This window comes from Bubalus kerabau, chromosome 2, assembly GCF_029407905.1.
Source record: "Bubalus kerabau isolate K-KA32 ecotype Philippines breed swamp buffalo chromosome 2, PCC_UOA_SB_1v2, whole genome shotgun sequence".
In the NCBI taxonomy this organism is placed as follows: Eukaryota; Metazoa; Chordata; class Mammalia; order Artiodactyla; family Bovidae; genus Bubalus; species Bubalus kerabau.
The window spans coordinates 153,198,696-153,221,199 of NC_073625.1; the positions used below are offsets into that span (position 1 = coordinate 153,198,696).

A 22,504-nucleotide genomic window follows, 5' to 3' on the forward strand; every position below is an offset into this window, starting at 1 on the left:
GATATTGAATATCCTATTTAAAAATAGGTCTTATGGGCCTTCAATGGCTAAGTCAAATATCTCTCTTGGTAAATGTGGTTTATTTTCAAATATCTTTTGATATTGATTTCTAACATAATTCTACAGTGATAAGAGAATAGACTCTGTATGATTTCAATACCTTTAGACCATGAAATTTTTGCACTTTATGTCCCTGGATATGTTCCAGTGTCTCCTGGTTTATAGTCTATGGGAACTTGAATAGAATTTGTATCCTGCTGTTGTGTGAAAATTGTATAAATCTTAATTATGTGGAATTGGTTCATAGTGCTTTTCAAGTCTAGTATATCTTTCTACTTTTCTATTTGTTAATTTTTGAGAATTTGATACTGAAACTCCAACTAAAAATCCTAATTTATCTTCATTAAAAAATTGTAATATGTAGTAGAACTATGTGTAACTTTGTTCTGTATTTTCCAAGTTTCCTGTAAATGTGTTATCACACTTCTATAATTTAAAAAAAAATAGGACTTGTGTAGAAGTCTTATAGTATTTGGTTATAATTATATTTCATATACACAAAAACACTTGTTAATTAATCTATGTTGAATTATATTAATGGCTGCATTTTACTATTTCCTTAGTTCTGCAAGTTAAATTTCTGAAACCTCCTAACTATGCTTAGAGCTACCATATCTTGCCAGTTAGATTGCCAATCTGCATTTAGATCTATTACTAACTCCAGGGAAAACAATGTACCCCTTTTATAAATTATATGTCTTCTATCTGTAAAGAGGAGGGCTTCCCAGGTGGCGCTAATGGTAAAGAACTCACTTGCCATTGCAGGAGACATAGAGACAAGGGTTTGATCCCTGGGTTGGGAAGGCACAGGCTCCAGTCTTCTTGCCTGGAGGATCCCATAGAGGAGCCTGACAGGCTACAGTCCATAGGGTCGCAAAGAGTCAGACACTACTGAAGTGTCTTAGAACACACGCACACATCTGGAAAGAACTACATGTAAAGTGAGAGGCAATGGGTAGGGATAATTTCAAATGAATAATTTAGGCCAACAGAATGACTACCTATCCTTATAATTAAGGATAATTGTTCATTTTAGAAAAGTATGTTCCAATTCCTAAACATGTAGGGGGTTTGCCCTGAAGCCTATGTCTGAATCTACTCCCTTAACTTTAACCCTAGAATGAGCATGATACCAAATTAAGAATTCTTAGGAGGAACCCAGTGTAGATTAGAAACTGTAACAACTCAATCAACATTTTTAATCAAGAAGTGTTAGCTTGTTTCTTAACTTAATGAAACATACACTCACAGCAGTTTAGCTGTAGGTCCTGATTTGTCACTGAGTGCATACTAAGGGTGCCAAGCACGAGGTGCTGGGAATAGAGAAAAAACAAATATGGCCCTTGACTTCAGAGAGCTTATTGTCTATAGAGGGAGAGGCACCTTAGACAGACATTAAACAAACACGGAAGACCAAAATTACAAGTTGTGGTTATTTCCTGTTTGTATTGCCTCTCTCTTAGTGGATACTGTGATCACACCCTTCTTTTTGGAGGAGGATATTCTGAATTTTCTTATTCTAAACTCAGTTTGAAGACATCAGTGCTACCGTGTGCAATGTTACTTCAATTAAATGGTTCTATGGGGAATAAAATTTATAATGAACATCATTTTAAACTTAAAATCGGCACTGAATTTACATTCACGTTAACGTACAGTGTGAATTGTTTCCAAGCACAGCTTCTGTTTGCCTAGGTAGCTGAAAGCATACTAAGTATTGAGGACTTTAAAGGCATTATTCTCATTTTAAACGTTTTAAAATATATTTTCAAACCATTTCCGTCTCCCGTTTTCTTAAGTACTTTTAGTACATTCTTTCGTAGATTGTGTTATTTTTATCTCTGGTAATAACATTTTTGTTAGAGATGTGTATGTTTGGAACTCTTTTCCCTTCTCAACAGAGTCACAATATTACATTTCTTATGTCAGGTGCCACGGTTCCCGCCTCTCAGAAGTTAGTACTGTGTGGCCGAGAAGTTCCTTTAACTTTACAAGACGAAGTATCTTGGAGGATGAGGGACTTCCCTGGTGGCTCAGTAGTAAATAATCCGCCTGCCAAGCAAGAGCCACCGGTTCCATGCCTGGACTGGGAAGAGCACCTGGAGACGGAAAAGGCAACCCACGACAGTATTCTTGCCTGGGAAATCCCATGGACAGAGGAGCCTGGTGGACTACAGTCCATGGGGTCGCCAAGAGTCCTATACGGTTACCACTGAGCCACCAGGGAAGCCCCTAAGAGTCCGATAAGTCTTAGCAACTAACCAACAACATAAGAATAACCACAGGATAAATCAGCGCCTCCCAAGTTCCCACCTGTTGCGGGACTTGGTCAGAGGGGATGAATCAGATTCCTCTAAAGCGTCCTTTTCCTTTTCCAGCCACTGACCCTCCCGCTTTCTGCTGCGACTCCGGAACGCAAGTCACTCTTTCCAGTCCAGCCCCCAAGGCCGGGCCCCTAGACAGCAGAGACCCCTGCCAGGGTAGGGAGCTCGATTGAGAATAGGGGGCTGTCCCGATCCGGGATGGAACCGAGGCGCAGATTTCCTGTAAAGCACCAGGAGGGCGTAAAGAATGCCCTAGGAGAGAAGACGCACCGAAGAAGAAAAGAACGTACTTTGACTGAGCTTCGGCCCGGGGACTCCAGACCTCTGGGGCGGGCTCTACAACCAGAACAAACCAACTCGTTCCCGGGCGTCTCCTTCCCCCTTCCCCTTCCCGCCTTCCTTTAAGCCTCCTACTTCTCTTTCGCTTCCTCCCCCCTGCTCCGGGGGCACGTGGTCCCTCCCTGCTCTTCCTCGCCACACCCCCTCCCCTCCGGGCCCATCCCGCGGCCCCTTCCTCCCAGAGTGTCCCGCTTCCCCTTTCCATTCGCTCTTCCGCCCCCGCTCTCCATCGTTCTTTCTGATTGGTCGCGAGCACCGGAGTCTGGTTGGCCAATCGGCGAGCGGGACTGGCGGCGATGGGCGTGGCCGCGGCGCCGGGGCCCTCAGATCGAGGCTGCCTCCCCCTCGCAGCCGGCAGCACATTCCGCCGCCGTTGCCGCCGCCCGGCTCCGCAGTTGTCTTCGCCGGAGCTGCGGTCGCGCTGGGGTGAGGGCGGGGGGGGACGGGCAGGGAGAGGCGAAGACCGCGGCGGAGGCAGGTGAGAGGAGGAAGGAAGCGGCGGGCACAGCAGCTCAGGCAGCGGCCCGGTTCCTGGGAGTGTCGGTGCGGCGTGGTGGTTGGGGCGGATCCCGCGGGGCCCGGGCGGGGGAAGGAGTCACCGGCCCGGCCATGGCGGACAACGAGAAACTGGACAACCAACGGCTCAAGAATTTCAAGAACAAAGGCCGCGACTTGGAGGTAAACTCGGGGACGCCGGAGGGGTGAGGGCCGTGGGCCTCGGGTCGATCTCTGCCGGGACTCGGAGTGTGGGGAGTAGGGGTGGGAGCCGCCGCCGCCGCCGGGCCGCGGGGGAATGGCGCTGGGGGCCGGCCCGTCCGTGACGCGTGTGCTAACGCGCCGGGAAGTTTGTGTCGGGCCTGGTCCGCCTCCGCGGGGAGCGAGGTGCCGGGGTACGGCCGGCGCGGCCTAGGCCTGCCCCGCGGAGCCGGCCCGGCGCGGTTGCGAGGGGCTGGGCCTCGCGGCAGGGAAGCCGGGCGCGGCGAGTGTGGAGGAGGCGTGCGTGTGCCGCGCAGCCCCGGCCCGCCTGCGCCCCCAGCCCAGGAGCGGCGGCGGAGATTCCGGCTCTGGCTCCCGCAACGACGTCTGGGGCCGAGGGTGGGGAGGGAGGAGGGACTAGCGTGTGGCGACTGAGTGGGGCTCGGAACTTCCTCAGCGAGCCCCGAGTCGTCTCCACTTAAAGGCACTTTCTCTGGTCTTTCCGACTCCCGCTTTACCCCTGCCTCCTCCCAATATCCAACCTACAGGAGTCAACTTCTCCGTTGAAAAAAAACACCCCCGGCGTGAGAGGCCTTCCTGGTGATGCTAACAGTGCCTTCCAGCGGCCTGTGTTTTACTGTGGATATAGCTGATGTGGATGAGCAAGATGTGGCTCACGGTGTGCGCTCTTCCTGGCAAAGGATAACCCTTATGTCAGCTTGTTCACAAATCTTTTTACCCCTTCCTGAGAGACCACCAGCTGCATTCTTATCTATAAAGTCCAAAGGGTTATTCAAAGCTGTCTTCCTCTAGTCTACAGTATCCTTTCCCTCCACCTGCCGGTGGTGGTGGTAATGGGGGATGGGGTGGGCTGCGGAATGGCACCATCCCATTTTATTATTCTAAAAGGGTGAAAAAAACCCTTCATTATCTTAGATAACAGCTGCTTTTGAGGTTCTTAAGGTACATAAGGTGTGTGAGTTAAACACCTATTAACAGATATATTAACAGATATAACACCTATAAACAGATTTTTGATAGACTTTTCCCCTTCAGTTTTAGGAGTCTAGGTGAATAGGGGTTCTTTTGTTTGCCTTTTTTTTTTTTTTTTTAAATTTTTTAAATATTTCCATTCTGCATCTGAGTCGAGAGTTTAGCTTTTAAAAGAAGATGGTCTAGTAGTATTTTTTTTTTTTTTGGTACCTTTTTAAACTGAAATCTTCAAATTCCCATCATCTGTTTCTGAACTTTGAGCTTTTGCCTGATGGAGATAGTGACTATTTGGGGGGCTTTCCACAAAGCCATTTACTCTCCAAGGCAGTTAATGCTGTCTCAGTGAGTTTCCTAGTTTGAGGGACTTAAATACTATCTGGTTAATTCTGTGATTCTTTTAAGGTTAACATCAGGCATAATTTTTATAATACCTTTTTTTTTTAAATGAAAGAATTTTAACTTTATTGAGATGATTCACATGCTATTGAACGTGCCGTTTAAATGTAGAATTTATGATTTTCATTGTTTAGTAGTGTAATGATGTGATGAAAAAAATTTTGACTTTTATGAATATTTAAAATGAGGGGGGAGAATCACAAATTACAAAACCTAAAAGCTTAAATACGGCAAAATTAGAAAAATCTAGAGAAATATCAATTAAATGCTTGACAGTCCTTCTAATTTCTTTCCCTTCTACTTTTCTGGCTGCTTTTTATTTTTTAAACAACTTCATTGAGATGTAATTCACATACTATACAGTTCACCCAAATTTTTGGTATTTTCACTTAGTTGTACAGCCATCAGCACAGTCAGTCTTAGAACATTTTCATCACCCTCCAAAAGAAACCCAGACTCACTAGCAGTCATTCTGTCTTTTTAGATTTACCTATTCTAAATATTTCATATAAATGGAATTATGCAGTATGTGATCTTTTATGACCGGCTTCTTTCAGGTAGCATAATGTTTTCAAGGTTTATACATATTGTAAAAATAATGTATTCGTTCTTTATTCCTTTTTATAGCTGACTATTCCAGTGTGTGCATATACTGCTTTTTGTTCGTTCATTCATCATTTGATAGATATTTACATTGTTTCCACTTTTTAATGATTATGCATAATGCTGCTCTGAATATTCATCTACACATTTTCTGTGTAGACCTGCATTTTCATTTCTCTTTGGTTTTACACGTATGGTAACTTTATGTGTCACTTTCTGTGGAATTGCCAAGCTGTTTTTAGGTGATCCTTATTTTTTAAATTGATGTTCTCCGCTCACTGTGTATCTCTTATTATTTTAGTCAAAATAAGATTAAGGGCTGATTCTATATTAGAACCATATTTGCTATGTGATTTTTTAAAAACAGCTGTAAATACACATTAAGTAAAATGTTTTGAGAGGTTCATTTTGCCTTATGGGCATCCTCTGGTGACTTTGATAACTCTGTGTGCATTAGGAATATGAGTGTTTTCATGTTTCCACCTAAAGAAATGGGATATGATTTTAAGAGAAAGTCATCCTTTCTCCTCACTTGTTATTTATCCTGTCACATATGCCTGCAATGAAATAAAAGCATCTTTTATTATCCTTGGAGAATATTAGAAGGCCTATGTGTGTATGTGCTTAGTTGCACAGTCGTGTCCAACTCTTTGTGACCCTATAGACTTGTAGCCTGCCAGGCTCCTCTGTCCATGGGATTCTCCAGGCAAGAATACTAGAGTGGGTTGCCATGCCCTCCTCCAGAGTATCTTCCCAACCCAGGGATGGAACTCAGGTCTCCTTCATTGCAGGTGGATTCTTTACTGTCTGAGCCACCAGGGAAGCCCTAGAAGCCCTAGTGTGTGTAGTTATTAATTACATACATGCCTGTGTCCCTCAAAATACTAATTATGCCCATTTCTTCCCCCTCAAATATGGTTAATTAAATATTTCATGTTCTTCTTTTCATACAAGTCTTCAATATCTGGCCTTGTACACTTAACAGAATATCTCAGTTTGGACTAGCTCCATTTCAGGTGCAGCTGTGGCTACCTTATTGGACAGCACTGATATAGAGGAGAGCAAGTAGAGTGAGATAACTAGCATTTTAGGTTTGATCTAACATTGTTTGGTTCCAAATTATGGGTACGAAATCCTGGAATTTAGTTTAATATCTAACTTTGTGTGTGATTTTGGGAGAGTCAGTTAATCTTATGGTTCTTTCATCTGTAAAATTAGAGGTACTTGACATCTACTGCCTATTGTGAAGATTAATAGGTTTAATGTTAGAAAGGTGCCTGGCAATTCTCTGAGTGTTTTATCACCTTCAGCTTTTCTTTTTAGGGGGAAGAAGGGGATTTAATAGGATTTAGTGGAATTGATTGTCTTGCTTCCTTATTTGCAGTTGGCTCCTTGTTTTTTCCCCCATGTGTATATATCTTACGTTGAACTTAAAATTAATGGGAACATTTTTAATGTAGAGATATGAATTGCCCATTGAAAGATAGTTTGGGAACAGGGAATTAGTGACCCTTCTAAAGTCAGAATTTCTGTTAGAATTGAAACTGATTATATGACCTTCAATCTGATATTCATTCCTATCATTTATTCTACCATTCTGGCTCCTCCAAAATATGGTCATGCTAACTTCTAGAAAGATAACGGCATTAAAGAAGGTGTATGTCAATACCCGTTTAAAATAACTTATAGGAACTGTCAGATGGTATTCAAGGTGTGGCTTCTTTTATGTAGTGTGATGAAGGATCATCATTAGTTTGAGATAGTAACCATAGAGAGGGTATGCACAGTTTAACACAGGAAATGGGTAGTGACCAAATTTCAAATTAAAAAATGAGTCAGAATAAAGCAGACCGAGTTCATCTAGCTTAAGTTTTAAATGTAGAGAGGTAGAGGGGAAATTGTAGACTTTCTAATAAACCTGCAAAATTTTTATAGAAGTTCTGAGATTATCCAGGTTTGAATAGAGCATAAGTTTTGTTAGGTAAATAATTAGATTTTATAAAAACTGCTTTGAGAAAAATGATTACCCTAAAAATAAAAGAATATTAAAATACTACATAATTGGAAACTTATAATTGTCCACGCAACATGAAATATGAAGTCAGCTTGAACTTTAGGAAAAAATTACTTGGTTGGCAAGAGTTTAATAAATTGATCAGCTGTTTTGTTGTTTAGAAATGGCCTTGGTGATTTGTTAAACTGTACAGAGTGAAAGGCATTGTTAAGCTATTAAGTCTTGTTAACTTTTAGAGACTGACTTCTCTCATCACAAATCTTGGAACATATTTACTATACTTAAAATAACCACTGTCTAATTTTTCATATAATAGTCCAGGCATGTGACAATAGGAAATATCTGATAGAAATATAGTTGGGAATTAAATAATTGTGCTTTCAGCCAGCTTTCCTAGTTTATAAGGCAGCCAATTTCAGAATTGCTTCATTGGTAATTTTCTTAGAGATATCAAGATCTTTGTTTTTCATAGAGCCTAGTATGTCAGATGTGAATATAACAAGATTGGGAAGAGTTGTAGGAGTAATTTAGCTTTAAAAGAATGAAAATACTTTAGAAAAATGTAGGTAATTTTTAAACATTGATCTCTTGTATCTGATAGTGGTTGTGGGTCCTTAAGGTATTTTTTAATGTTGCTGAAACAGCATTCATCTACTTGAGGCCTATAATAATAAAATGAGAGCTTGTCCAATCTAACCTTGAATGATAATTGTGATACTCACAGGTTTAGTTTTGGAACAGAGGAGAAGTTTGATTAAAGGGAACTAACTTCTTCAGCATCTACTGTATATATACTTTTACTTGTATTCTCATTTCTCTCAATCATGGAAGTAGGGATTACTATTCATTATGTAAAGAAAAATTCTAGAGTTACATGACATAATAGCTTAACATTCAAGGGAATGACTTTAACTCAGATGTTTCAAAGTGAAATCTGTACTATTTGTATTATGTTTAGGACCTCCCTTTAGCTTCTCTCAGCCTTAATACAGATCTCAAAGTTGATTAAAGGGTAAATGTGAAAGCACCTAGTATAGTCCATGGGGTATAATAGGCATTCAGTAAGGGTATTTTGTTGTTGTTGTTTTTACCAGAGATATTTTTGGAAATTGTGTTTCATTTGTAGACTTTAAACTAGAGAACACAATCCGTTTACTTACTGTCCTTTCCATCTTAGTAAGACAGGTATGAAGAAGACTCCCCCCTTCTACAGATCAAATGAAAACAATCTTTATATTGGCACCTACTAAATAAGGACAAAATATATGTGGTTGTAATGGCCTTAGTTCAGAAATTTTCAGAGCATTGGGTCTCAAGACCCATTTATGCAGTTAAAAATAAGGACCCTCAAAAAGCCTTATTTGCAGGTTTCTATCAACTTTTACCATTTTAGAAGTTAAACAAGTAAGAATTTTTTAAAATATTAATTCATAAAATAGCAATAATAGAGGAGTTTTATATAAACATAAATTTCCAGCCAAAGAGAACTGATTTTTCAAAACCCTCCAAAATTGGTGAGAAGAATGGCCATGTTTAACACTTTTCTTGAGTCTCTTTAATATTTGGCTTTAGAAAAGATAGGTGAATTCTCAATTTTTGTGATATACTCTTTTGGTTGAAGTATATGAAGAATTGCCAGCTTCACACAACAGGCAGTTGAAAAAGGGAAGAACACTTAATAATCTTTTTAGATAATTATAAAAATTACTTTGATACACCATATCATACCATATAAGCCCAAGCTCCAGAACTAATAGTTTCTTTTAAAAGTTAGTTGCAGTATGGAATCTGAAATCACTTAGTAAACTTCTTACTCTTAAGTTAAAATCCACTGGTCTGTCTTACACTTGGACATTACTGATTTTGTAACATCATGTGTTGGTCATTTGGAAAATACTAGTTCACTGAGTTATGTAGCTCTTCCAGATGCTGACACACTTGATTATACAGTAAAAATTGACAGTTAGCATCACCACATAAGTTCATCAGAAAAATCTTAAATATTAGAAGTCTGTCAAGCTCACAGTGGTAGATAGAAGTTTTCCAAAGTTCTTATCTTCACTTTAAAGCTCAAACTTTATCATTAACAACGAATACTGAAAGTTGTTTTTCTTGAAGCATAAGCTCACTTTGCTCATTTTTGTGAAAACATCTGCCAGATACTGAATAGCCATAATTTGTCTGTCAGTTGTTCTTTCAAGTAAAAATGATGTTCCGTGAAAAAAAGTGGCTAGTTCAATTAGCAACTCAAATAGTCCCACAAATACTTTTTCCTGAGACAGTCATCCTGCTGCAGGCGTCTTCTGTAGAAATGGTTTATGTGTGTTCCCCATTTTATCACAAAATTTTTGAAAGAAAAGGCTTTAAAAAAATTTTTTTAATAACAGTAACAATTTTTTACTGATTTATCAAGGACATTCTCAAGTGAGCTGCCTCTTTTCTTTTTAACTGAAATACAGTGACTGCTTTATCCACTGCAGTGCAGTACAGTGCAAATGTTAACTGAATAAAAATAAGTATTAGTAGTAATTTAAGAAAATAGTTTTGCCCTTGTGGACCCTCTGAAAAGGTCTCACTGTCCCCACAGGGGCTTGTTGACCACACTTGGAGAATCATTGTCTTTGTGTACTGTAGGTTCTGTTATAGGTGATAGTCGCTTTTAATTGATACAAGGCTCTTAAAAGGCTTTATAGTATCACAGTTAAATAACAAGGACTATGGAGTCATATCTTGATTTGAACCCTAGTTCCTCTGTTCAGTAGTTACAGAAGTTAACTTAGTATCTTTAAACTATTTAAATACTTAATATTGCAGGCAGAGTGAATGGTGGCTCTATTTGTATCAACTTGCTTAACCCCCCTCCCCCAACTGTGTGTTCCCTGTCAGAGTAACATTTTGTTTGCAGTTCCTTTTGTACCACTGTGCACCATAATTCAAATCACACCACATGAATTGGAGAAGCCTTCTTTTTCCCTTCATTAGCACTCATGTGAAAGCCTACTTTCTCCTGCATGCTTAACCAAATTGTCACAAAATTACTGATTTCTGACTTCATTTCCCTAATCCTGTGTTGTAAGTAGTTTTGTAAATACTTTATGTAGATTTTGTTAACTGATGGCCCACAAAACTAAATTGAACCAGAAAATGGCTCAAATTCACACCATTTGGTACACATAATGAAAAATAGCTTAAGGCCATAGACATTTGCTGGTACTATAAGATTAGCTTGATTATAAAATGCTGAACTTTTCTTTTACTGTTTATGTATTATTAGGATAAAATTTGATTAACTATCACTTTTACCCTCAATTAATTTATATTCAATTAATGTAAATTAACATTTTCAATAATGGTGTGTTTTGGCAAACCTGAAACTTTTTAATTAACAAAAGTCAGAATCCTAAGATAATGTGGTGTTTCATAATTTGGTGATAGACATTTTTAATATTAGAAAGCAAATTATGTTCTGCTTCAGTTTCCAGTTCTTTAAATGAAAGCTTTAGTTGCCTGGTAACTACTCTTAATACTTGTTTAGTGTTTTTATGGCTGCGCCACATGCGGAATCTTAGTTCCCCTACCAGGGAATGAACTCAAGCACCCTGCAGTGGAAGCACAGAGTCTTAAGCACTGGACCACCAGGGAACTACCTTGTTTTAGTTTTTATAGCATGTCTTTGTGTTTCCTTAAAGTAAATGTTACATAAATTTAGTTACAGTAATTATTTACCTGGTTGTATTAAATAACCCTACACTTTTTGCCACCCATCCTGCCTATTTTCCTGTTCCTCTTTAGCCACTTTGAGCTTTTCAGGTCCAGGGGTAAAAAGCAACATAAAGTTTTGAGATTTTTTAATAATTATTCTAGGTTCTCTAGTAATTATTAAACCCTATATTTTCTGGCTTTCTTTAGAATAGTGACTTTAAATACCATAAACTTTTTCCATAATGTTGATATTAAAAGTTAGGTCTGATAGCTTTAGGCTGAAAAGGCTGTTTTTTTTTAATATTCAGAGTGCAACTTGAATTAGTTTAAGCACAATGAGGGAATCTGGCTCTTAAAAACCAGGAAGTTCAGAGCTGTAGCTTACTTTGTAAGAGCTCTAATGAAAGTCTAGGGAAGGACTCTGATCAAGATTTGATCGCATGCTTGTACCTGAATTTAGTCACTGTGGGCAGAGGAATATGGCTTTGTAATTGGCCAGTACAAAGTCATGTGCCACAGACCAGGTGTGTGTGTGGGGGCGGGGATGGGGATTGATTGGGAAAGGTGTTGGTGTGGTGGTTTAGTTGCTAAAGTTGTGTCTGACTCTTTGCAACCCCATGGACTGTAGCCTGCCAGGCTCCTCTGTCCATAGGATTTCTTGGCAAGAATACTAGAGTATTTCCTTCTCTAGAAAATACTGCCATTTCCTTCTCCAAGGGATCTTCCTGACTCCAGGATCAAACCTGCAGACCCGCATCTCCTACATTTCAGACACATTCTTTTACTGCTGAGCCACCAGGGAAGCCCCAATTAAACTACAGGTTTCCCTGAAGAATGAGAGGCCTATCTGTTTGAAGGAAAAAGGAAGAAAAAGCCTATTGAAGACAAGTATAAAGCACTACCATCCAGTATAGATGTAGAATGGTTTCTTATTTTGCCTTTGACTTGTATATAGAGATGTTCACAGGTATAGCTACAGATTTGAGTTCATCTTTTTTTTTACATAGATGTTTGTAAAAACTATTTGTAGTAGCCTCAAATTGGAAACATCTAAACGTTCATCAGCAGGTTAATGGACAGTCTGTGGTATATACATACAATGAGTTAGCTCAGCAATAAAAACAAATGATTGATACAGGCAAAATGTGACTCTAAAAACTATCATACTGAATGAAATAAGGTGGACCAAAAAAGAATATACACCATAATTTTGACTTCATTTGTTGATCAACTATTTTCTTAAACATCTTATATCAGTGTTCGCATTGTTTTCTCTTAATGTCTTGAATAATTTTTCTCAATTCCCTTTTGTTCCCCAGCTTTAAAATAGTAACAGTATTATCTTTAAATTATGAAAAAGCTTATTTAGGACCAATAAATGCAGTGTATGATCAAGATCATTAATCATTAAGCTGAAAACCATAATGAGATACCACTTCCTACTAGTATAGCTGTAAGCAAAAAGATAAACCAGTGTTGGTGATGATGTAGAGAAAGTAGAACCCTCATACATGCTAATGAGAATATAAAATGGTTCAGCTACTTTGGAATGCAGTTTGGCAGTTCCTCAAAAAGTTAAACAGTTAACATGTGACCCAGCAGTTCCACTCCTAGGTATAAACCCAAGAGAATTGAAAACAAGTGTCTGCACAAAAACTTGACCAAGAATGTTTGTAGTAGCATTATCTAAAATAGGCAAAACATGGAAACAACCCAAATATCCATCAACTCAAGAATTGATAAACAAAATGTGGTATATGCATACAGTGGAATATTATTCTGCCATAAAAAGAATTTAACTACTGCTGCAGATTACTACATGGGCGAACCTTGAAAACATTATGGTATCTGAAAGAAGCCAATTAGAAAAAATCACATATTTTGTAATTCCAATTATATAAAATGTCCAGGATAGGGAAATCCAAAGAGACCAAGTAAATTAGTAGTTGCCAAGGCCTAGGTTAAGAGACAAGTGGGAAATGGCTGCTAATAGGCATGGGGCTTTTTGTGGTGAAAATTATGATCTGGAATTAGATGGTGGTGATGTGCAACTTTGTGAATATACTAAAAACCACTGAATTTTACATTTTGAATAGTAAATTGTGTCTTATGTGGTTTATATCCCAGTAAAGTTGTAGCTTAATTAAGAGAAATAAGTAGGGATTACGGTAACTTTCTACTACCTAAGGGTCACAGATAAACTGTTGGCAGCTCTTTTTCACTTCTTCATCTACTCTTCCCTGAATTGAATTCATTTGTTCAGCAAATATTTATTTAGTTTCTTTGTCTGAGGTTCTGTTGTAAGTGAGGCTTGAGCAATGAGTAACACAGGCTAAATTCCTCTTTTCATGGTTTTTGCATTCTAGCAGGTCACGATTTCTCAGAGCCCTGCTCTGAACTGACGCTGTGGGGATATTTAGCCACTGTGAGCTAATGTTGTAGATAGCTTATTTTTCTTTCCTAAACTCAAATTTATAATAAATAATATACCTCAAATTTGAAGAGAAAGAACATCCTAAATGTTTGCCATCCAGTAACTCTTCCCTTGAGATTTGTGGAAAAGGTTGACTTCAAGAATGAGAAGACCTAGGATTGCATCTCATTAGCTATATGCCATTAGGAAAGCTTTCTCATAATTTTTTTTTAGCCCCAATTTCTGTAAAATTGAGGGAAATTAATGTAAAATTGATTCTGGGAAAGATTGAAGGCAGAAGGAGAAGAGTGTGACAGAGGATGAAATAGCTGTATGGCATCACCGATTCAGTGAACATGAACTTGGGCAAACTCCAGGAGATGGTGAGGGACAGGGGGGCCCGGCATGCTGCAGTCCATGTGGTGGCAAAGACTCAGACCCAACTAGCAACTGAACAACAAATTCTGTAAAATTAAAGTCTCACTTTAGTGGATACTTACTTTGATTAAGCTTTTAAGAATGCAAGAAACAGGGAATTCCCTGGCAATTTAATGGTTAGGACTTGATGCTTTCGCTGCTGAGGGCCCGGGTTCAGTCCCTGGTTGGGGAATTATGATTACACAAGCCACAAGGCACAAATAAAAAGAAAAAAAGCAAGGAACACCCTATTCAGACTATGTCAAATAAGCGTGAGGCATTAGGAAAATTAAGGAACCAGCGTTCACATTATCCAAGATTATTTCAGGTAGGAATGTCTTGGTAGGAATTCCTGGATCTTTCCTCTGCTGCTCTGCCAGCCACTAATTCAGCTGGTAAATTGTATTTTTCCTAGATTCCGACTCTCATAGTCTTTATGTAACTTTTGTGTTGAATTGCTCACAGAATCTGCTTGCACTAATAAGCTGTGTCCAAACTGAGGCAGATTGTTTTTTACTGCTGGCCTGATTATGAATTGGCTTTTCCCCTTCACCTCCCCACCTGTCATGTGTGGGGTCAGGGAAAGTGGGTGTCACATAAGTAACATCCTTTGCTGATTTTGCAACAACATCCCTGGAAAGAAGTTTCTTTTAGATAATGTTTTTTAAGTTTGATACTAGTTAATGTCACTCCATTCTTACTTTTCTGTTAACTTTCTCCTCACTGTTAAAATCTTGGGCAAATCATTATTACCTCGTCATCTCATATTCACAGTGGTTGCCTTATTTCTGCTATTGCTCTTCTCTAATTCATAATAAACCAGCATGATTCTTTAAAAATAGATAAATCCAGTCACACTGCTCTACTTCAGTTGCATCCCACCACATTTAGCTTACAAACTCCTTACTGAGACCTTTAAGGCCTTGCCACATCTGGTGCTTGTCTCCTTCTTCTACCTCTCTCAATTTATTATCTCCCCTTACTATTCTCTCATTCATCTTTTAATTTCTCTAACAGAGTAAGAGTCCTCTCTTCAGGCCTTTTACACATGCCTTTCTGTCAGAACGCCCTCCCCGCTCCCTTCACCTTCATCCCCTTTCCTTTACCTGCTTGGTTATTTCTCATCTTTTGAATCTTCAATATCGTTTACCTGAAGAGGCCATCCCTGAACAAGCTGGTTGAAAGTTAAATCCTTCTGTTGTTTTCCTTAAGAATATTTAGCATAATTTGTTAGTGTATTAACTCAGTGTTCATTTCTCCCATCAGACTGTAAGCTCCCTGAGAGTATGTACCTTGTCTATTTTGTACACCACTCTCTTTTGAATTCTCATCACAGAGCCTGGCATATAAGTAGCACTTAAACAGTATTTCTGGGAATCAAATGAAACTTTAAAAACAAAAAGCCATGGACTCTGAAGGTTAAAATTAGCGACTAAATGAAAATTTTTTTTTCAAATCAAGTTAATTTTTTTCTCTTGGAATGGTAATGACATGGTAATTTGTAGAAATTGGAATAGGAAAAATAAAATAATCCTCTATAACCTTGCTGCTGTTATCTTTTGGAATGTTTTCTTTTTCTTGTGTACATTTTTCAAGTATATTTGGCCTTAATTTGGGTTTGTAGTTGGAATATAGCAAAGTTTTTCAGCCTTGGCACAGTTGGCATCTTCAGCCAGATAATTCTTTGCTGTGGGAAACTTCCCATTGTAGAATATTTAGCAGTATCCCTTGCCTCAAATTCCATTTGATGCCAGTAACATATCTATCTGTTCCCTCTCATCTGCAAGTTGTAAAAAATCAAAATTGTCTCCAGAAATAGCCAAATGTCCCACAGGTGACAAAATCATCCTGGATGAGAACCACTGGAACGTAGTCTTGGGGGTATAGAATTAACAAAACACCAAGAAGGAACAACCTGAAAAGGAAACTGAGAGGCATACCCATTTACAATAGCATTGAAAGAAATAAATTGCTTAGGAATAAAACTAACCAATGAGAAGAAAAACTTTTACGTGGGAAACTGTAAAATGTTGCTGAAAGAAAATAAAGAGGACACAAATAGAGACATAACTGTATTCATGGATTAAAAGACTTATTATTGTTATATGTCAGTACTACCCAAAGTGATCTACAGATTTAATGCAATCTCTAGCAAAATCTAAATTGTGTTACTTATAGAAAAATCCATCTTAAAATTTATATGGAATCTAATGGGCCTAAATAGCCAAAAATAATCTTGGGAAAAAAAGAGATAAAGTTGGAGATGTCATATTTATTGGTTTTAAAACTTAGTATTATACAAAGCTACAGTAGTAAAAACTGTGGGATTTGCACAAAATCAGGCATATAGACTAGTGGAATAGACTGGGGAGCCCCCAAATAACCCTTGCATATATGGGCACATGATTTTTGGTGAGAGTATAAAGAGCATTCAGTGGACATTCAAAAGACAGTCTTTTCAACAAATGGTGCTGAGAAAATTTGATATCCACAAGCAAAAGTATGAAGTGGGACATTCACCTAACACCATATACAAAAATTAACTCAAAAAGTACCAAGGGCATAAATAAAAGACAAAACCATAAAACTGTTAGAAGAAAACATAGGACAAAGGCTTTATGACATGGATTTAGCAGTAATTTCTTGGATATGACACCAAAGGCAGAGGTAACAAAAGAGAAAATAGATAAATTGGACTACATAAAACTTGACGATTTCTGTACATAAAAGGACCTGGCCAACATAGTGAAAAGGCAGCTGGCAGAATGGGAGAAAATATTTGCATATCTAATATGTGATTAATATCTTGAATATATAAAGAATTCTTACAACTCAATAATAAACCATTTTTAAATGGGCAAAGGATTTGAATAAACATTTCTCCAAGGAAAATAGATACAGATGGCAGTAAAGAATCCGTCTGCCAATGCAGGAGACACGAGTTTGATCCCTGGGTCAAAGATCCCCTGGAGAAGAAAATGGCAACCCACTCCAGTATTCTTGCATGGGAGATCCCATGGAAAGAGGACGCTGGTGGGCTACAGTCCATGGGGTCACAAAGAGAGTCAGACACAACTTAGCAACTGAACAACATCATATGAGAAGATTCTCAGCGTTACTAGTTGTTGAGGAAGTGGAGATCAGAATCACAGTGGGAAAACCACCTCATGTTTAGAATGACTGCTTAAAAAACAAAATAACAAGTGTTGATGAAGATGTGGAGAAATTGGTACTCTAGTACACTGTTGGTGAGAATGCAAAATGGTTCAGCCACTGTGGAAAATGATATGCTGATTCCTCAAAAAATTAAAAATAGGGTTACCATATGACCCAGCAATTCTACCTCTGAGTTAGGAATATACCCAAAAGAATTGGAAAAGACTTGAAAGAGATATCTGTACACTTGATATATATACCTGTACACTTTATATCTGTAGCAGCATTATTTATAGTAATCAAAACATAGAAGCAAAAAAAAAAAAAAAATAGAAGCAAACCATGTGTTGTTCAGTGGGTAAATGGACAAATAAAATGTGGTATACGCATACAATGAAATATTCTGACCTAAGAAGAAAGAAAATTCTGGTACACGTTACAATGTGGATAAAACTTAGAGCCATTATGTTCAGTCACAAAGAGCAAAAATTAATATAATTCCACTTATATTAGGTAAAAGGTGGAGAAGCTCTATACAGTCACCAAAAACAAGACCGGGAGCTGACTGGCTCAGATCATGAACTCCTTATTGCCAAATTCAGACTTAAATTGAAGAAAGTAGGGAAAACCACTAGACCATTAAGGTATGATCTAAATCAAATCCTTCACGATTACACAGTGGAAGTGACAAATAGATTTAAGGGACTAGATCTGATAGACGGAGTGCCTGATGACCTATGGACCAAGGTTCCTGACATTGTACAGGAGACAGGGATCAAGACCATCCCCAAGAAAAAGAAATGCAAAAAAAAGCAAAACGGCTGTCTGGGGAGGCCTTACAAATAGCTGTGAAAAGAAGAGAAGTGAAAAACAAAGGAGAAAAGGAAAGATATAAGCATCTGAATGCAGAGTTCCAAAGAATAGCAAGGAGAGATAAGAAAGCCTTCCTCGGTGATCAGTGCAAAGAAATAGAGGAAAACTATAGAAAAGGAAGAACTAGAGATCTCTTCAAGAAAATTAGAGGTACCAAGGGAACATTTCATGCAAAGATGGGCTCAATAAAGGACAGAAATGGTATGGACTTAACAGAAGCAGAAGATACTAAGAAGAGGTGGCAAGAATACACAGAAGAACTGTACAAAAATGATCTTCATGGCCCAGATAATCATGCTGGTGTGATCATTCACTTAGAGCCAGACATCCTGGAATGCAAAGTCAAGTGGGCCTTAGAAAGCATCACTATGAACAAAGCTAGTGGAGGTGATGGAATTCAAGTTGAGCTATTTCAAATCCTAAAAGATGATGCTGTGAAAGTGCTGCACTCAATATGCTAGCAAATTTGGAAAATTCAGCAGGGGCCACAGGACTGGAAAATGTCGGTTTTCCTTCCAATCCCAAAGAAAGGCAATGTCAAAGAATGTTCAAACTACCGCACAATTGCACTCATCACACGCTAGTAAAGTAATGCTCAAAATTCTCCAAGCCAGGCTTCAACAATACGTTAACTATGAATTTCCAGATGTTTAAGCTGGTTTTAGAAAAGGCAGAGGAACTAGAGATCAAACTGTCAACATCCATTGGATCATCGAAAAAGCAAGAGTTCCAGAAAAACATCTGCTTTGTTGACTATGCCAAAGCCTTTGACTGTGTGGATCACAACAAATTGGAAAATTCTTCAAGAGATGGGAATACCAGACCACTTGGCCTGCCTCTTGAGAAATCTGTATGCAAGTCAGGAATCAACAGCTAGAACCAGACATGGAACAACAGACTGGTTCCAAATCGGGAAAGGAGTACATCAAGGCTGTATATTTTCACCCTGCTTATTTAACTTATATGCAGAGTACATCATGAGAAACGCTGGGCTGGATGAAGCACAAGCTGGAGTCAAGATTGCCGGGAGAAATATCAATAACCTCAGACATGCAGATGACACCACCCTTAATGGCAGAAAGCAAAGAAGAACTAAAGAGCTTCTTGATGAAAGGGAAAGAGAGTGGAAAAGGTGGCTTAAAACTCAGCATTCAGAAAACTGACATCATGGCATCTGGTCCCATCACTTCATGGCAAATAGATGGGGAAACAGTGGAAACAGTGACAGATTTTATTTTGCGGGGGCTCCAAAATCACTTCAGATGGTGACTGCAGCCATGAAATTAAAAGATGCTTGCTCCTTGGAAGAAAAGTTATGACCAACCCAGACAGCATATTAAAAAGCAGAGACACTACTTTGCCAACAAAGGTCCATCTAGTCAAAGTTATGATTTTTCCAGTAGTCATATATGGATGTGAGAGTTGGAGTGTAAAGAAAGCTGAACACTGAAGAATTGATGCTTTTCAACTGTGGTGTTGAAGAAGACTCTTGAGAGTCCCTTGAACTGCAAGGAGATCCAACCAGTCCATCCTAAAGGAAATCAGTCCTGAATACTCATTGGAAGGATTGATGTTGAAGCTGAAACTCTAATAATTTGGCCACATGATGTGAAGAACTGACTCATTTGAAAAGACCCTGGTGCTGGGAAAGATTGAAGGCAGGAGGAGAAGGGGACGACAGAGGATGAGATGATTGGATGGCATCACCGACTTGATGGACATGGGTTTGGGTGGACTCCGCAAGTTGGTGATGGACAGGGAGGCCTGGTGTGCTGCAGTCCACGGGGTCGCAAAGAGTCTTGACACAACTAAGCAACTGAAGTGAACTGAACTGAATAATAGCCAAATTCATAGAAACAGAAAGTAACTTAATGGTTGCTGGGCCAAAAAGGAAATAGGGAATTGTTTAGTAGGTATGGAAAGAAAATGAAAGTCGCTCAGTCGTGTTTGACTCTGCGACTCCTTGGATTACACAGTCCATGGAATTCTCCAGGCCAGAATAGTGGAGTGGGTAGCCTTTCCCTTCTCCAGGGGATCTTCCCAACCCAGATATGGAGTTTTAATTTAAAAATGGGTATGATAGTAAATTTTATGTCATGTATATTTTAAATTTAATTTTATGTCATGTATATTGTAAGTTTAAAAGAAGAAAAAACACGTGACAACAAATGTTAGGATATTGAGCAGGGGGAACTCTCATTTATTTCTGGTGGGAATACAAATTGGTACAGTCACATTGAAAGACAGTTTGGCAGGGTGTCTTACAAAACTGAACATAACTCTTGCCATACAATTCATTAATCACACTGGTATTTATGCAAATGAAGGTAAGTAACTCTAATACATCCAGACAGTGGAATATTACTCAGCATTAAGAAAAAATGTTCTACCAAGCTATGAAAAGACATGGAGGAAGCTTAAATATATACTATTAAATGAACGATGCCAGTCTAAAAGGATCACCTGTTGTATCACTCCAACTATGTTATATTCTGGAAAAGCCAAAACTGTAGAGACAATAAAAGATGAGTGTTTCCAGAGATGATAGAAGAGTAGGACAGTGAAACTAATCTGTATGGTACTGTGATGATGTGTGTGTGCTCAGTCACCTTAGACATTTCTGACTGTGACCCTGTGGACCATAGCCCACCAGGCTCCTCTGTCCATGGGATTCTCCAGGTAAGAATAGTGGAGTGAGTTTCTTCTCCAGGGGACCTTCCCGACCCAGGGGTCAAACCCGGGTCTCTTACTTTTCCTGCATAGGCAAGCGGGTTCTCAGCACTAGCACCACCTGAGTGGATACATGTTATTTTACATTTGCCAAAACTTGTAGAATGTGCCCTAATGTCAACTATGAATTTTGGGTGATAGTGATATGTCTTAGGTTCATCATTTGTAACTAAGGTGTCAACCTGGTTCAGGATGTTAATAGTGGAAGAAGGGCTAGGAATACATGAGAACTCTGAACTTTCTGTTTTTCTGTGGACTTGAAACTGCTGTAATGTTTATTTTTCAAAAAAGTATATATAGGGACTTCCTGACAGTCCAGTGCTTAAGAGTTTGCCTTCCAGTGCAGTGGGTGTGGGTTTGATCCCTGGTCTGGGAGCTAAGATCCCACATGCCTGAAGGCCAAGAAGCCAAAACATAAAACAGAAGCAGTGTTGTAACATTCAATAAAGATTTTTTAAAAGATCCACATCAAAAATATATTTTTAAAATGTATGTATGTCATATTATCCTTATTAAAATGTTAAATATATAAAGCTTTAATAGATGTATTGATACACAGTCAAAACACCCATGAGAATTCAGAAAAATGGTTGTTTCTGGCAAGGCAAAAGGGAAGGGTGGAGTAGAGGGTTGAGGCTGGAGTGAGATTTTAGCAATATCTGTAACACTCTGAAATTTTTATTTTTTAAAAAAATGAAGCAAATAGAGCAAAATAGTGGCATTTATTGATACATGAGTGTTTTACAATTTTCTTTTTTTGTATATTTGACATTTTTTTAAATAACTTCATTCTTATAGAAGTGACTAATTTGGGAATATATGTTAAAATGTAGTCTACTTCATTGACTACAATGATAGAGGAGGAACCATTATTTACATAAATTTAGTCTTTTCCTGAAATACTGTTACCTACTCAGAAATGAGAATGCCTGCAGAGTGACTTCAGAGAACAAAAACAGGCTAGAGAGTGAGGTTTATTTTCATTTGAAGAAATCTGTTTTGTAGATACCAGAGCTCACCTTTAAAAGTTCTGTAACTTATACACCTGCAGTACTGCAGCACAGTAAAGGAGATGTGGACTAGAAGCTTTGATTCTTGGGTAGTGCTTTTTACCTTTTTAAGTTCCCAGAAATGGCAATAAATGGTAACAGGAACAGACCAGAATTCATAGTAGATTTGGAGTACAGGTATTGTTTCTATGATGTTGAGCCATATTACAAAGTAAATATACAGTAATCTGATGGTTCTCAGTCATCTTATTTTCCCTAAAACCAGCATTTGACATAGTTAATTGTGTATATGTCCTTGAAAAAGTAATTTTTTTTACTTGATTCCAGGTTTGCACAGATTCCTATTGTCTTTTGTCTCACTGAGTCTTAGTCTTCTACCACTTAGAGTGCCTGAAGTTGTGTTCATTCCATAGGTAATTATCAGATCACCTAGTTTTGAATACAGTTTATACACAGCCAGCTTTTTAAGTTGATGTTTTTAGTCCTAGCTTCTTCCTTGAACCCTCTGCTCAATTGACTGCTTGATGTCTCATTTTGATTAATTATAAGCATATTCAGCTCAGCATTTTCAAAAGTGATATTACCCTCTAAACCTGCTCATCATTCAGTCTGCCCCATCTCAGTAAATGGTAGTTCTGTCTTTGACTTACTTGGACCAGAAACCTTCCAGCTCTTATTGTTTCCTCTCTTCCCAGTCTTATCCATCCCATTAATCAGCACATTTTGTAGGTTCAGTCTTCAGAATCCACATCTCATGATCTCAACTGCTCTGCTCCAA

At 38.6% G+C, this 22,504-nt stretch overlaps 1 protein-coding gene across 2 annotated transcripts in view; it reads left to right on the forward strand.

The window, feature by feature from the left end:
• The first annotated feature begins 3,068 nt into the window (after window positions 1–3,068).
• The window catches only part of KPNA4 (karyopherin subunit alpha 4), a 62,153-nt gene continuing 42,717 nt past the window's right edge, over window positions 3,069–22,504 (forward strand). Inside the window, exon 1 of one of the 2 annotated variants that reach the window (XM_055569208.1) lies at window positions 3,069–3,401. In XM_055569208.1, the coding sequence (XP_055425183.1) occupies window positions 3,333–3,401 (69 nt within the window). In that variant the 5' untranslated portion in view covers window positions 3,069–3,332. The remainder of the gene's footprint in view (window positions 3,402–22,504) is intronic. The other variant, XM_055569206.1, reaches the window with a different exon arrangement.